A 12,931-nucleotide genomic window follows, 5' to 3' on the forward strand; every position below is an offset into this window, starting at 1 on the left:
ATGTTTTTTAACTCATCTATATAAAACATGTCTTCACCGTTAGTTAAATATTTATTTATTTATTTTATTATTATTTAATCAAAGTTTATTATATTTTAACGTGTCTCCTTAAACTTAATTCTCAGTAACTCCCAACCAGGCTCTCAACTGACTGAACACATCGTACTTCAACGGCTTTGTGAAAATATCTGCAATCTGATCTTGAGTTTTTACATACTTCAGCTTCACCTCATTCTCCTTAATGCACTCTCGAATAAAATGATACCTCGTATCAATGTTCTTACTTTGATCATGAAATACTAGATTTTTCGCTAATGCCAGTGCAGATTTATTATCGATAAAAATCTCTGTCGGATCATTTTGAGTCATCTAAAATTCTTCTAGCAATTTTCGGAGCCAAATCGCATGACACACACATGAGGTTGCAGCAACATATTCAGCTTCGCAGGTTGAAAATGTCACAATCACCTGCTTCTTCGAACTCCGCATAAATGCAGTATCACCCAGAAAAAATACAAAACCAGTTGTACTTTTTCGGTCATCCTTGTCACCGACCCAATCACTATCACAAAATCCAACTAATTTGAAATCATCAGTTTTTTAATAAAGTAATCCCAAATTAGTTGTACCTTTCACGTAACAAAGAATTCTTTTTTATGCGTTCCAATGTGATACCTTTGGAGCTTCCATGTATCGACTTACTAAGCCGACTGCATAGAGAATATCCGGTCTCGTACATGTTAAGTATCTGCGACTTCCAACCAAGCTTCGGAATAATATCGGGTTGACTCTGTCTCCACCTTCATCTTTTGTCAACTTGATTCCACATTCGACTGGCGTGCTGATGGAATTACAATTTTCCATCTTGAACTTCTTTTAAGATCTCCTTTGCAAAACCACTTTGAGAAATAAAAATTTCATCACCATTCTGCTTCACTTTAATGCCAAGATAATATGACATTAGACCAATATTAGTCATTTCGAATTCACGAGTCATTGTCTTTTTGAACTCCTCAAACATCTTAGGATTGTTCCCTGTAAAAATGAGATCATCCACATACAAACAAACAAGTAACATATCTCAATTTTTTACTTTTGCATACAGGGCATATTCATGTGGGCATTTGATAAAACCATTTTCTTGAAAATATTTGTCAATGCGACTGTTCCAGGCTCGTGGTGCTTGCTTGAGACCATAAAGTGCCTTTTTAAATTTTAGCACTTTATTTTCTTGACCTTTCATAATATACTCAGGTGGTTGCTGGATATAAATTTCCTCTTCCAGATATCCATTGAGAAATGCAGATTTCACATCCATTTGATGGATTCTCCACCCGTGTTGAGTAGCTACAGAAATTACCAGTCCGGTACTCTCCATTCTGGGAACAGGTTGTAGTCAATTCCAGGTCGTTGACTGAACCCTTTCGCCACCAATCTTGTTTTATGTTGGACAATTTCACCGTTTGCATCTTTCTTTTCTTTGAACACCCATTTAACTCCAATGGGTTTTTGATCGAGTGGAAGTGATGTTAGCTCCCATGTTTTATTTTTCTCGATCGAATGAATCTCCTCTTCCATAGCTTTTCTCCATTTTCATATTTCATTGCTTCTTCTGGATCTGTTGGTTCATCATTAATAAAATGACAATAAAGAGTTAATTCATCATCATAGAGATCTTTAATATGTATAAATTTTTTAGGCTTTCCGGGCGGATGTTCATCTAAACTGTCTTCACCACTCGAGGATGAACTTGAACTCGAACTGGATGAGCTTACTGATGTCGAACTGGTTACTGGTGTTGTGGTTGTGACTGTGGCTGGTTCTTCCTGATCATTGTCTTCATCCATGAAAGGATAAAAATTGTAGTTGTTTTCTTTTTCACCGGTCCAGTCCCAAACTGCTTCTTCTTCAATGGTGACATTTCTGTTGATGACAATTTTCTGAGTGTGAGGATCGAACATTTTATACCATTTGAAATGTTCTGAATAGCCCACAAACAAGTATTTCTTACTTTTATCATCTAACTTCTTGCACTCTTCATCCGGTACATGGACATGAGCAACACTGCCAAAAACACGCAAATGAGAAATACTGGGCTTTATTCCGCTCCATGCTTCTTGTGGAGTTTGATCTCAAACACTAACAACTGGCGATCTGTTTAATAGATAGACAACACAGTCTACTGCTTCGGCCCATAACTCTTTCGGTAAATTTTTTCTTTTTAACATGCTCCTCACCATGTTGAGCATTGTTCTGTTCTTTCTTTCGACTACGCCATTTTGCTGAGGTGATCTAAGGACTGAAAGGAAATGACGGATTCCATGCTCTTCACAAAATTGCTTGAAAGAGATGGACATGTATTCACCGCCTCTGTTTGATCCGAGTGCCTTAATAAAATGGCCACTTTCTTTCTCCACTTGGACTTTGAATTTTTTAAATGTCTCAAAAACTTCTGTTTTTTCCTTCAAAAAATACACCCAAATTTTCTACTATAATCATCAATGAAGAGTAGAAAATATTTATTTTTACCTAGGGACTGTGGAGTGATCGGTCCACACACGTCTGTGTGAACTATCTCAAGCGGCGCCTTTGCTCTTGACATGGACTCCTTTGGAAAACTGGTTCTGAATATTTTTCCAAAAAGACAGGCAATCCGTTTACCATCTACTTTTGTCCCAACAGCTTCAGTCCTCCAAAATTGAGATGCCCATACCGTAGATGCCAAAGCCAGGGAGGACTTTGCACACAAGCTTTCAAACATTTGGCCACGTCCGTCTGAATGTTAGTTGTGAACATTCTATTTTTCGCCATGGGTACTCGTGCAATCAACTCCTTTTTCTCATTTAACAGGAGTAGTTTCCGGTCTGCTATATGAACTTCATAATTTTTATCCAGTAACTGTCCCAAGCTCAAAATATTGCTTTTCATATTAGGAACATAATAAACATTATCAATAAACTGGTGAGCACCATTTTTTAGCAGAATAAGAATGGTTCCTTTGCCTGTAATAGGAACCTTAGAGGAATCTCCAAATACAATATTACCGCAAACGGATTCATAGAGCTCCACGAACATCTTCTTATCACCACACATATGGTTACTTTCCGCATTGTCAAGATACCATATATTATTTTCGTGATTTTCTTCACCTTCGTAGGTAACACTGTGTCAGTTACTTCCTCATCTTGAATATTATTGGCAGTCTCCTCTACCTCCTTAGCAGGACTCCAACATTCTACCGCGTAGTGACCATACTTGGAGCAATTATAACACTGAATACTGGACTTGTCGCGTCCTTCATTCAGCCTCCAATTTCCTCTTCCTTGACCGCGTCCTCAACCTCTTCCTCTGCCTCTGATGAATTGAGTGCTTCTGTCATTGTTGTTGTTGCCGTTTTCATTTCTGCCTTGACTTCTGCCACGTCCTCATCCTCTACTATTTCCTCCTCGACCTCTTCCGCATCCTCTATCGCACTGACTACTTTCGCCATTTTTAAACACAGTCTTCGTTGCTAAGACTTGTTCTGTGGAATCTTCTCTTCGTTTCTAAAAAAGCTCCTCGCGTGCTTGTAATGACCCAACAACTTCATCAACGCACATTTAGCTGATGTCTCTGGACTCCTCCATAGCCACCACTACGTAATCAAATTTTGATAGTAGTGATCGCATAATTTTTTCAACAATTCTGGACTCTTCAATTTTTTCTCCATACTCCCGCATCTGATTTACGACAAATTTTACTCGGGATGAGTAATCACTAATAGCCTCCATCTCTTTCATCCTCATCGTCTCAAATTCTCTTCTCAGTATCTGCAAACGAACTTTTTTAACTTTCTCCTCCCCTTGAAGAGAAACTCGTAGGATTTTCCACACTTGTTTTGCGGAGGTAGCTTCGGCTACTTTCTCGAACATTAATTTATCCAAACCTTGATGGATGAGAGTAAGCGCCTTTTGATCGCTTTTGCGATTTTTCTGCAGAGTATATTTTTCTGCCTGTGGCAACGCTGTCTCGTTGGCTGGGACTATGTAGCCTTTTTCAACAATGTCCCAGACATCTTGACATCCGAGTAACGCCTTCATCGAATACACCAACTTGAATAATTGGTTTTGGTGAGCTGAGGGTATAGATAAGGAAGTTTGAGACCGTCTGACATTTTTATAAGGTCTTTGGGACACTCGGTTTTGAGACAATATAATTATTTTTATGGAAAACAGACTCTCGTAACGTGGTTCTGATACCACTTTGTTGAAAATAAAAATTGACAACTGATTCTAAATATGTATGAAAATGGAATTAATAACCAATTACTTCTTATTCAACTAGATAAGAATACAACAAATAACTTTATGGACTCTATTTTTTTCTTGGTACATCCCATTTCAAATAAAATAACATGCTCTTTCATAGAGCTTGAGACAAAAACGTAGACACACACCACAAAACTAAATCTAACTTACAACGACACATTAATTATTATTTTTTATTACTATTTTGTTCCACCAACTACTCCATAATGCATTGACAAATGCATGTGAATTCACATTATTACAATAAATGTTATTTTTGATTCATATGTAAAACATGTCTTCACCATTAGTTGAATATTTATTTCTTTATTTTATTATTATTTAATCAAATTAAGTTTATTATATTTTAACACAACCATCTAGTTTCGATTTGAGTTTGGACCAAACATTCATATGTAGTTCAAAGTTACTAATTAAAAAAATTAGGCTTAATACATCATTTGCCCCCTAAATTTGTCCGAAAAGCTTGATTGACCCCTGAACTTTTAAAGTGTCATGTTAGCCCCTTCAACTTGCATAAAATATTCAGTTAGCCTATTGAATTTGCGTAAATTGTAATCAATTGATCACTCTGTCACAAAAAAGTAAGTTAAATGCGATATATTCCACACATCTTAGAATGTTATTACATAATTAAAAAATAGATTAAAAATGAAGTTATTACTTGCTCAACTATAAAACTTGTATTCTCTAATATTAGAAACGTATATCCCGATTTTGATTGTTTTACTTTTTTTTTTTAACTGAGTGATCAATTGATTACATTTTACGCAAGTTCAGGGGGCTAACTAAACATTTTATGCAAGTTGAATGAGCTTTCTGGACACTTTGAAAGTTCAAGAGGCCAATCAAGCTTTTTGGAAAAGTTGAGGAGACAAATAATGTATTAAGCCAAAAAACTAATAAAAATATTACAAAATTAAAATATATTTAAATTAAAAAATAAAAAGTTAATACTGTAATATATATATATATATATATATATATTATTAAAAAACTCTCGAGCCTGCTCACGAGCTTTCGAACCGAATCTAAGAAAACTCGGACTTGGGCATTAATACTCGAACCTATCTCGAACTCGGATTGAGCCCAATCGAACTGAATCCAACTTGCAAACTAAGCAAAACTCATTTACACCTCTTAAATGTAAAATTGCAAGTAGTTTTTGCACTCTATCACTGTAAATTTCCCAATCAATTTTCATCTAAAGGACACGGTCCGGCGGGTATCCAGGCACCGTGACCGGTCTGGATTTCATTTGTAAAATACCGAAGGACCACGTTCCGCGCAATCGGCGGAACTCCTCCACCGCGAGTTGATGGTAAGCAAACTTCACAGATTTCCAATTTCCGGTACAATTAAGCATCAGATTCCAAGTTCTATATCTTCACGGATGGAAAAGGAGACTCAATCCAAACTCCATTTCCACTATAACCACACTGATTCCTGCAAACTTTCTAGATGGACTTCCAGGTACTACTACTTCTTCTTCTCTTGCTCCGATATCTCCCTTCTGGTCTAACTCTTCTGTTTGGGACAGGGAAAGCTATCAATTCATGTACACTAGGCCTTGGCACGAAGTCATTGATTTCTATTCGAATGTAGTGAATGGAAAAACCGCGTTCTTCGACTTGTTTGGAACTCAGGTAAATTTATATCTGTATTTCAAGTTTTTGTTTCATATTAGGGTTTAGTTTTATTCTAATTGAATTTATAGTTCTCATGAAACTAATCTACTTAGTTGTACTTATATGTATTGGTTTTGTAATGATGAATTGAATTGGCAATGTATATGAATATGAAAATTGGAATACATTGTTTTTAACTTTTAGCATGTTATTCTCTGGAAAACGCCAGCATAATTATTTTGTGAAAGGTTGTTGTCAAGGTTTCGAGTCCTAGTAGCTGCCTCTTGCCAAAAAATTGGCATGGGAAGGCTTGCCCCCAATACACCCTTGTGGTGAAACCCCTCCCCAGACCGCGTAGTGCACCAGGCCGCCCTTTATTATATGACTAAACACTGACCTCTTAGTGCAGTATTTACTGTATCACTTAAAAAATACAAAGCATAGCATAGTTATTAATGGCACACTCACGACACACAAGGTTCCAGGCCTAGCGCCTCACCACCCTCCATGGCGGGAGCGCGTCTTGGTGGCATATGTATGTATTTAGGGTTCTTTAAAGTGTTTTATTGTAGGTTTATGTTCACCCTTGGATTAACACATCTAAGGATCCAAAATAAACAAAAAACAAAGAAAGAAAACAAAAGATACATGTTTGATTTGGAAGAGTAAGAATCAGAGCTGCACAACTGACAACACAATGATCTAATAAACTTCCGCTTATGTTTACTGTTTCTAGTGCTTTGTGCTTTGATTCTAAATTGATATTTGATTTATTCCACTGTGTTTGTACTTTGTACTATGTTTGTACAAATAGAATTGTGTTTGCATTCAATTATTATGCACTTGTACAAACATAATTGAAAATTTGATATTTGATTGATTCCACAATGTTTGTACTTCATACTATCACTATTAGGTTTGTACAAACAGAATTGTGTTTGCCTACATAGACAATTATTATGCTAATGCACGTGTACAAATATAAATTTTGTTTTTGTTAATGCGCCTTGTGTCGCTTTGGCGCACCATGCGCCATAGCTTCAGTACCCCGTGCTATGTGCCTTTAATAACTATGAAGCACAGTATGAATGGTGTGTACTGTTGTGCTACCAAGAAAGAGAGTTTTTGTTTTATTGTTTTGGTTTTATTGTTTTGGTTATGTTGCAATGTTTCAAAATGTTTATGCTTGATAATTTGGTTGGTTACTTTCTTTAGATCAATCAGGCCCTGTATATGTGTTTTCTCATTTTCAGAACCCACCCAGGGATTTACAGGCATCTCTTAGTCCACTAAAAACAGAATCAGGGTGCCCAATAACTTCTGCATGCAAAATTCTGCAATGGTTTTGTCCGAAAGAAAAATAAATTCAATTCAATGAATATGACGCCTGTTTTTGTCAACTGTTTTTGTTCAAGGTGATTTAATAAGTTATGCTATATGATATTCTCATTTCTTATATTTATTTTAGATAACTTCCTCCGCAGGCCATTTTGTTCATGAAGATGCTAACATCCAAGAGGTTCCATTTAAAACTGAATTAGAGCATTCTTCAAAAAGAGACAGGTCTGGAAGGTGGGCAAGAGTAACATTCAAGATAGTTCTTTCTTATCATGGAGCTTCATTTGATGGGTGGCAAAAACAACCGGATTTGAACACTGTTCAAGCGTATGTTGTTTCCTTACAACTTTTCTTTTTTTGCTATTTCGTTTGCACTTTTTAGCTAATTACGTAGATTCAGGTTTCTAATTTAAGGGCATTGATCCTCACAAGACATCAAATTCTTTCTCTTTCTTTTCTGGTAAATTGATTCCTATTCTAGGAGTCAAAATGTTTTCTTCTCTAATAGATGAGACCTTTTGTTTTCTGTAACTTCTGATAGATGTTCTAATGTCCAATTTACTGATTTACAGGTTAGTAGAAAAGTCACTTGGGAGATTTGTTGATGAGAAGAAAGCCCAACAGTTGAAGGACAAGTGTAAACCCTTGGAGGGTTGTGCTGTTGTAGCTGGGCGCACTGATAAAGGAGTCTCAGCTCTTCAACAAGTTTGTTCTTTCTGTACGTGATTAAGAGGTTTTGTTAAAAAAAAAAATGGCAAATGTTTGAATTGATTGTCTACATTTTAGGCATATTTACCTACAAACTAATAACTATAAAGGTTAGAGCCTCGCATATCCTCCGATGGTTCTCTCTCTCTCTTCTCTAGTTTATTCATGATTTATTAAAGTTAGTGTTCCTAATTTCTCTAGATTTTTCCCCATGTCTATGTTATTATGCCCTTCATTTCTATGGTGAGGTTCTGTTATTGGAGGACCAAAATTTCAAAGTTAAAAAGCTTTTATTTTTGGGGGCAATTACCAATTACCAATCTTATGCTCAGATACTTGGAGAAAAGATATCAGACCTCATGAGATTGAAGATGCCATTAACAGTTCAGCTCCTGGAAAACTTAGGGTTGTATCTGTTTCTGAGGTATCAATTGCTTTAAATTCATAAGCATCTGATTTCTGGTAGGTGGCTGCAACTAAGGAACTGGATTGCAACTAAGAAGATTTGTTACTGTTATAGGTTTCACGTGCGTTCCATCCTAATTTTTCTGCAAAATGGAGGCGCTATCTATACATTTTTCCTCTTAATGATGGTGATGAGAGGGAGTCTGGAGTTGAGATTGAGGATCCTGAAAATCATAGTTTTGATGAGAAATTCAATGAGGAAACACTAGAATTTGATGAGCGCCTTATCGAAGAGAATACTGATCCATCTGATCCTATTGGAAAGGATGAGGTTGAAGGTGTTAAAAAACCTAGGAGCTTCAGTATAGTCAGGGTTAACCAGCTTTTGCAACAACTAGAAGGAAAGTTGTTGTCCTACAGAATATTTGCACGAGATACCAAAGCTTCAAGAAATGTGTAAGAATAACAAGAAAAGGCTACTGTGGTGTTATATCTATGTTATTTTTTAATGATCATGTTGTTTGAATTACATATTGACAAACTTAGCAATAATAGCATTTAAGTCTGAATCGCTGCCCATCTTTCTTAAGAAATTTGTTGGATATTCAAGGAGAAAAAAAAAATTCAAGTTGATCTATAAGATAAATCTGAAATTGTCTCATCAACTATACTTTTGCCTAGACCATAGTTGATTCATTTCATGTTGTCCTAGTAGTGAGTCTAATGCAGAACATGCAACTTCGGACTTGTGCATCTTTTCTAAACACAGCAGCGTATTTTAAGATGTTTCATATTGCTGTGGGCTTGTAAGTCTGCATTTGTATCTCTTTCTGTGTAGCAACTTGTTAATCATTGGAATGTTAATCTTGATTTTACTACTTATGATGTTTGCAAATACCCTTTCTTTTTATTTGCAACTATGCAGTTGCATTTGTTCGTCTACTTGTCTATATCTGGACTATTCATTGAGATTGTAACTTTGTAATACTCATTTATAGCCATGGTTTGTGGTAGGGAGTTCTATTTGCTTTTTATTTGTTTATAGCAACTGAGAGCCTTGGCGCAACGGTAAAACGTTGTTGCCGTGTGACCAGAGGTCACGGGTTCGAGTCTTAGGAGCGGCCTCTTGCCAATTAAATTGGCAAGGGAAGGCTTGCCCCCAATACACCCTTGTGGTGGGACCCCTCCCCGGACCCTCGCTCAGCGGGGACGCGTAATGCGACCGGGCCGCCCTTTTATAGCAACTGATGGAATTCGCATCCCATTTATGATTTGACTCGTTTTGTTTTGATTGATCTATCTTTCTGTTTCAGAGGTCCGCCAACAGAGTGCTTCATTTATCATGCTCGAGCTATGGAAGCTAGATTACCATGTTCTGTAAATACTTCTTACCTGATAATTTTGTGAACTTCAATTTACTTGCTTCTTTCTCATGTGGTCTTTCAACTCCATCAATATCCATTTGTTTGTTAACTTTGCATTACCTTGCTTGTTTGTTCGGACACTCCGGGGACACTCACCCGACACTCCAAAATATGTGTCCCCTCGTTTTCCTTTTTTTTAATATGGGGACACTCCAGGGACACGGCTCCTGAGTTGATTAAGTAGAATATAGGGTTTTTTTTAATAATTTTACAAGAAAGAGCGGTTGATATATGCAAAAATAAACTAAAACCCCATTAAAAAAAATCAGAATCTGAAGAAAAAAATATAGCAACTGCCACTTTTTTGGTCTTTTAAATAGTTTGAAGTATTAAATATTTCGTTTTGATAAATTAGTGACTTATTATAGCTTGTTATTTATGGTTTATAATGACTTACTAATGTTATTTATGATATATATATAAAGTTGGCATGTCCCCGCCATACTCGTGCTCATATTTTTTAAAAATGTTGTTTGCCGCATCTGTACCCATGTTGGTGCTTACTAGGTGTTACGGCTACCTAAAATAGTAAAAGCTGCTCATGGTTACTTTAACTGTTGTTTTTGTAGGGTGATGGAGAAGGAAGAAAAGTTATGTGCATTGAGCTGGTTGCTAACAGGTTCCTACGCAGGGTATTTACTTCCCTTGATCACTTGTTAGTGTCTTAAAATATATATCTATGCATAATAGCTTGAACTTTGGCGAAATTATGAAATATATTGTCTACTTTATTCTACCAGTGCGCTTCATATTTGATAGAGAATGTGATAGATAATGCTATACGAACAGGGGCGGCTCCAGTATTTTAGAGGCGCTAGGCAGACTTATGCTCCATTTTTTTTATAAAATCTAAATTTAATAAATATAAAACTGGATTAATTCTTGAATGGACCAAAAAGAACCAAATAAAGATCAAACTTTTGGGGCAATATTTAGAGAACTAATGGTAAAGATACAAATTTAGCCTTAGGGTTATTGAAGAAGGGCATATTTAGCTTCCACGTACAAAATAGTGTAATTTTAAGCTTAACGTTTATCAAACAGTGCAAATTCAAACCTCAATAATGAAAGATGAGTTTCTTTTTCATATGCAATTTCATGTCCTGGCTAAGATTCTGACCAACCAATAAAGGGCGGCCCGGTGCACTACGCGTCCCCGTTAAGCGAGGGTCCGGGGAGGGGTCCCACCACAAGGGTGTACTGGGGCAAGCCTTACTGTCAATTTTTTTTTTTTGGCAAGAGGCCGCTCCTAAGACTCAAACCCGTGACCTCTCGGTCACACGACAACAACGTTTACCGTTGTGCCAAGGCTCACCCTCATTCTGACCAACCAATAAGACTTGAAATTTCACATTGAAAAAAACTATCTTCTGTTAATGACATTTGAAATTGTACGGTCTAATAAATGTTTTGTTTAAAATTGTATTTTTTGTACGGCTAGATCCGCTTTCCCCCAATAACCAAATGGCTAAATTGTAACTTATTTCTATTATTTGTAAGAGACAACTTGTGAAATAAATTTTGAAGACCCCTCTTGTGCTATTGTTGGCAAGAGACAGTGAATAAAGAAAAAGAGCCAAATGTGTGTTATTCTTGTCTTTTCGATTTCATTTTAGGAGGATGTATTCTTGTTTGCTATGTATGATTACTATTAAATTCAGATACAAGATAATAATTATTTGTGAGACTAATTTTTAACAATTGAGATTTTAATAATTATTATTATGTCAATTGAAATAAGTTTTGAATTTATAACAAAAAGTTCTGGATCAGAAGCTGCCGAAATGAGAGACTCTAGGAGGAGCTGAAGCCTCCCTAATTGGGAGGCCCTAGGCGGGCGCATAGCCCACCTCCCCCAGAGCTGCCCCTGTAGACGAGGATATGAGAATTAAGGACAGTAAGGAATAAAATGACACGGGGTTATTCCTAGCTAGAATTGGCTATATCAGGGGTTTAGCGTGAGTATGGGGCGAGTAGTATATATAGATATTGTATGAAAGGAGAAAGGTAGCTTTCATCTGAGGGTTCGCCGCAGTTCATTGCTGTGCTTTCACACAAGGCTACCCTTCTCCGAAAGCTCCGTGGGACCTGATTTATACATTTGCGTATTTTGCATCTCAGCTCTAAGGGAAAGCAGCCATTCCATGACCTGTGCTTCGGCATACATTTATCATTTGCTTTTGTTTGTCTTCGTGCGTTTGTTTAGTGTTCATCGACTTTGATCTAATACTGTATCAGTTCTACTATTCTTCATCTTTTTGTTTACGTTTAATTACATTTTCTGAAGATGGTACGAGTGCTTGTGGCAACATCAATAAGGGAAGCAGCTGCAGGTGCAGAAGATGATGCTTTACTAAAGCTGATGGATGCTTCATGTCGACGTGCTAGCGCTCCTCCGGCGCCCCCTGACGGGCTTTGTATGGTTGATGTCGGATACGCCGAGTTTGATCCTCAAATCTGCATTATTCCTTGAGTAATGTCATACTCTTACTCCTACTCATAAACGTTACATTTCTTTTGTATCATTGTTGGATTGCTTACTTGAGTTAGAGAAGCTGAAGTTAATCATAGGTTTTGATTAGGAGGGCAATGGAGATTTTCATTTTATGTTATACATTGTTGAATCAATTGTTTTTGGTAGATGGATGTTATTAATTAGGGCTGTAAATGAGGCATCCGCTCATGAGCGGCTCGGCGTTCGGCTCGATTTATAAATCAGCCGAGTTTGAGCAATCGGCTCCAAAGCTCGCGAGTTGACTAGGTTATGGGTTCATGAACAAGTTCGATTATAATGTTCATGAACAGATTTATGAGCAAGTTTTATTCGGCCTTTTTTTATATATATATAATATTTCTATAAATAGGGAAATGTAAAATTATATGAAACTTTAGAATGTTTCAAAGTGTATTTTTATGTTAAAGAAATCTCAAATCAACATAATTAACATAATTAATGATCACGATCAAAGTTCATGTACAGAATTAATGTGATATTTGCAGGTAAAACTCATGAACAAATAAACGAGCAATTTTATAGCAGTTCCGAATAAAATTTAGGCTCGACTCGATTATAGTCTTACTATTGAAATAGTCTCTTATGTTCGACTTAAGGGGGGGGGAA

At 36.6% G+C, this 12,931-nt stretch overlaps 1 protein-coding gene across 1 annotated transcript; it reads left to right on the forward strand.

Moving 5' to 3' along the window:
* Positions 1-5,455: 5,455 nt before the first annotated feature.
* Positions 5,456-12,658, forward strand: LOC136201169 (uncharacterized). Its single transcript, XM_065991759.1, has 9 exons — positions 5,456-5,780; positions 5,848-5,953; positions 7,404-7,600; positions 7,846-7,991; positions 8,314-8,405; positions 8,502-8,842; positions 9,700-9,763; positions 10,380-10,442; positions 12,098-12,658. Exons 1-9 carry the CDS (start codon positions 5,626-5,628, stop codon positions 12,281-12,283), a joined length of 1,350 nt encoding a protein of 449 aa, XP_065847831.1. The 5' UTR covers positions 5,456-5,625; the 3' UTR covers positions 12,284-12,658.
* The last annotated feature ends 273 nt before the right edge of the window (positions 12,659-12,931 follow it).

The sequence above is a fragment of the Euphorbia lathyris genome, chromosome 7, assembly GCF_963576675.1.
Source record: "Euphorbia lathyris chromosome 7, ddEupLath1.1, whole genome shotgun sequence".
In the NCBI taxonomy this organism is placed as follows: domain Eukaryota; kingdom Viridiplantae; phylum Streptophyta; class Magnoliopsida; order Malpighiales; family Euphorbiaceae; genus Euphorbia; species Euphorbia lathyris.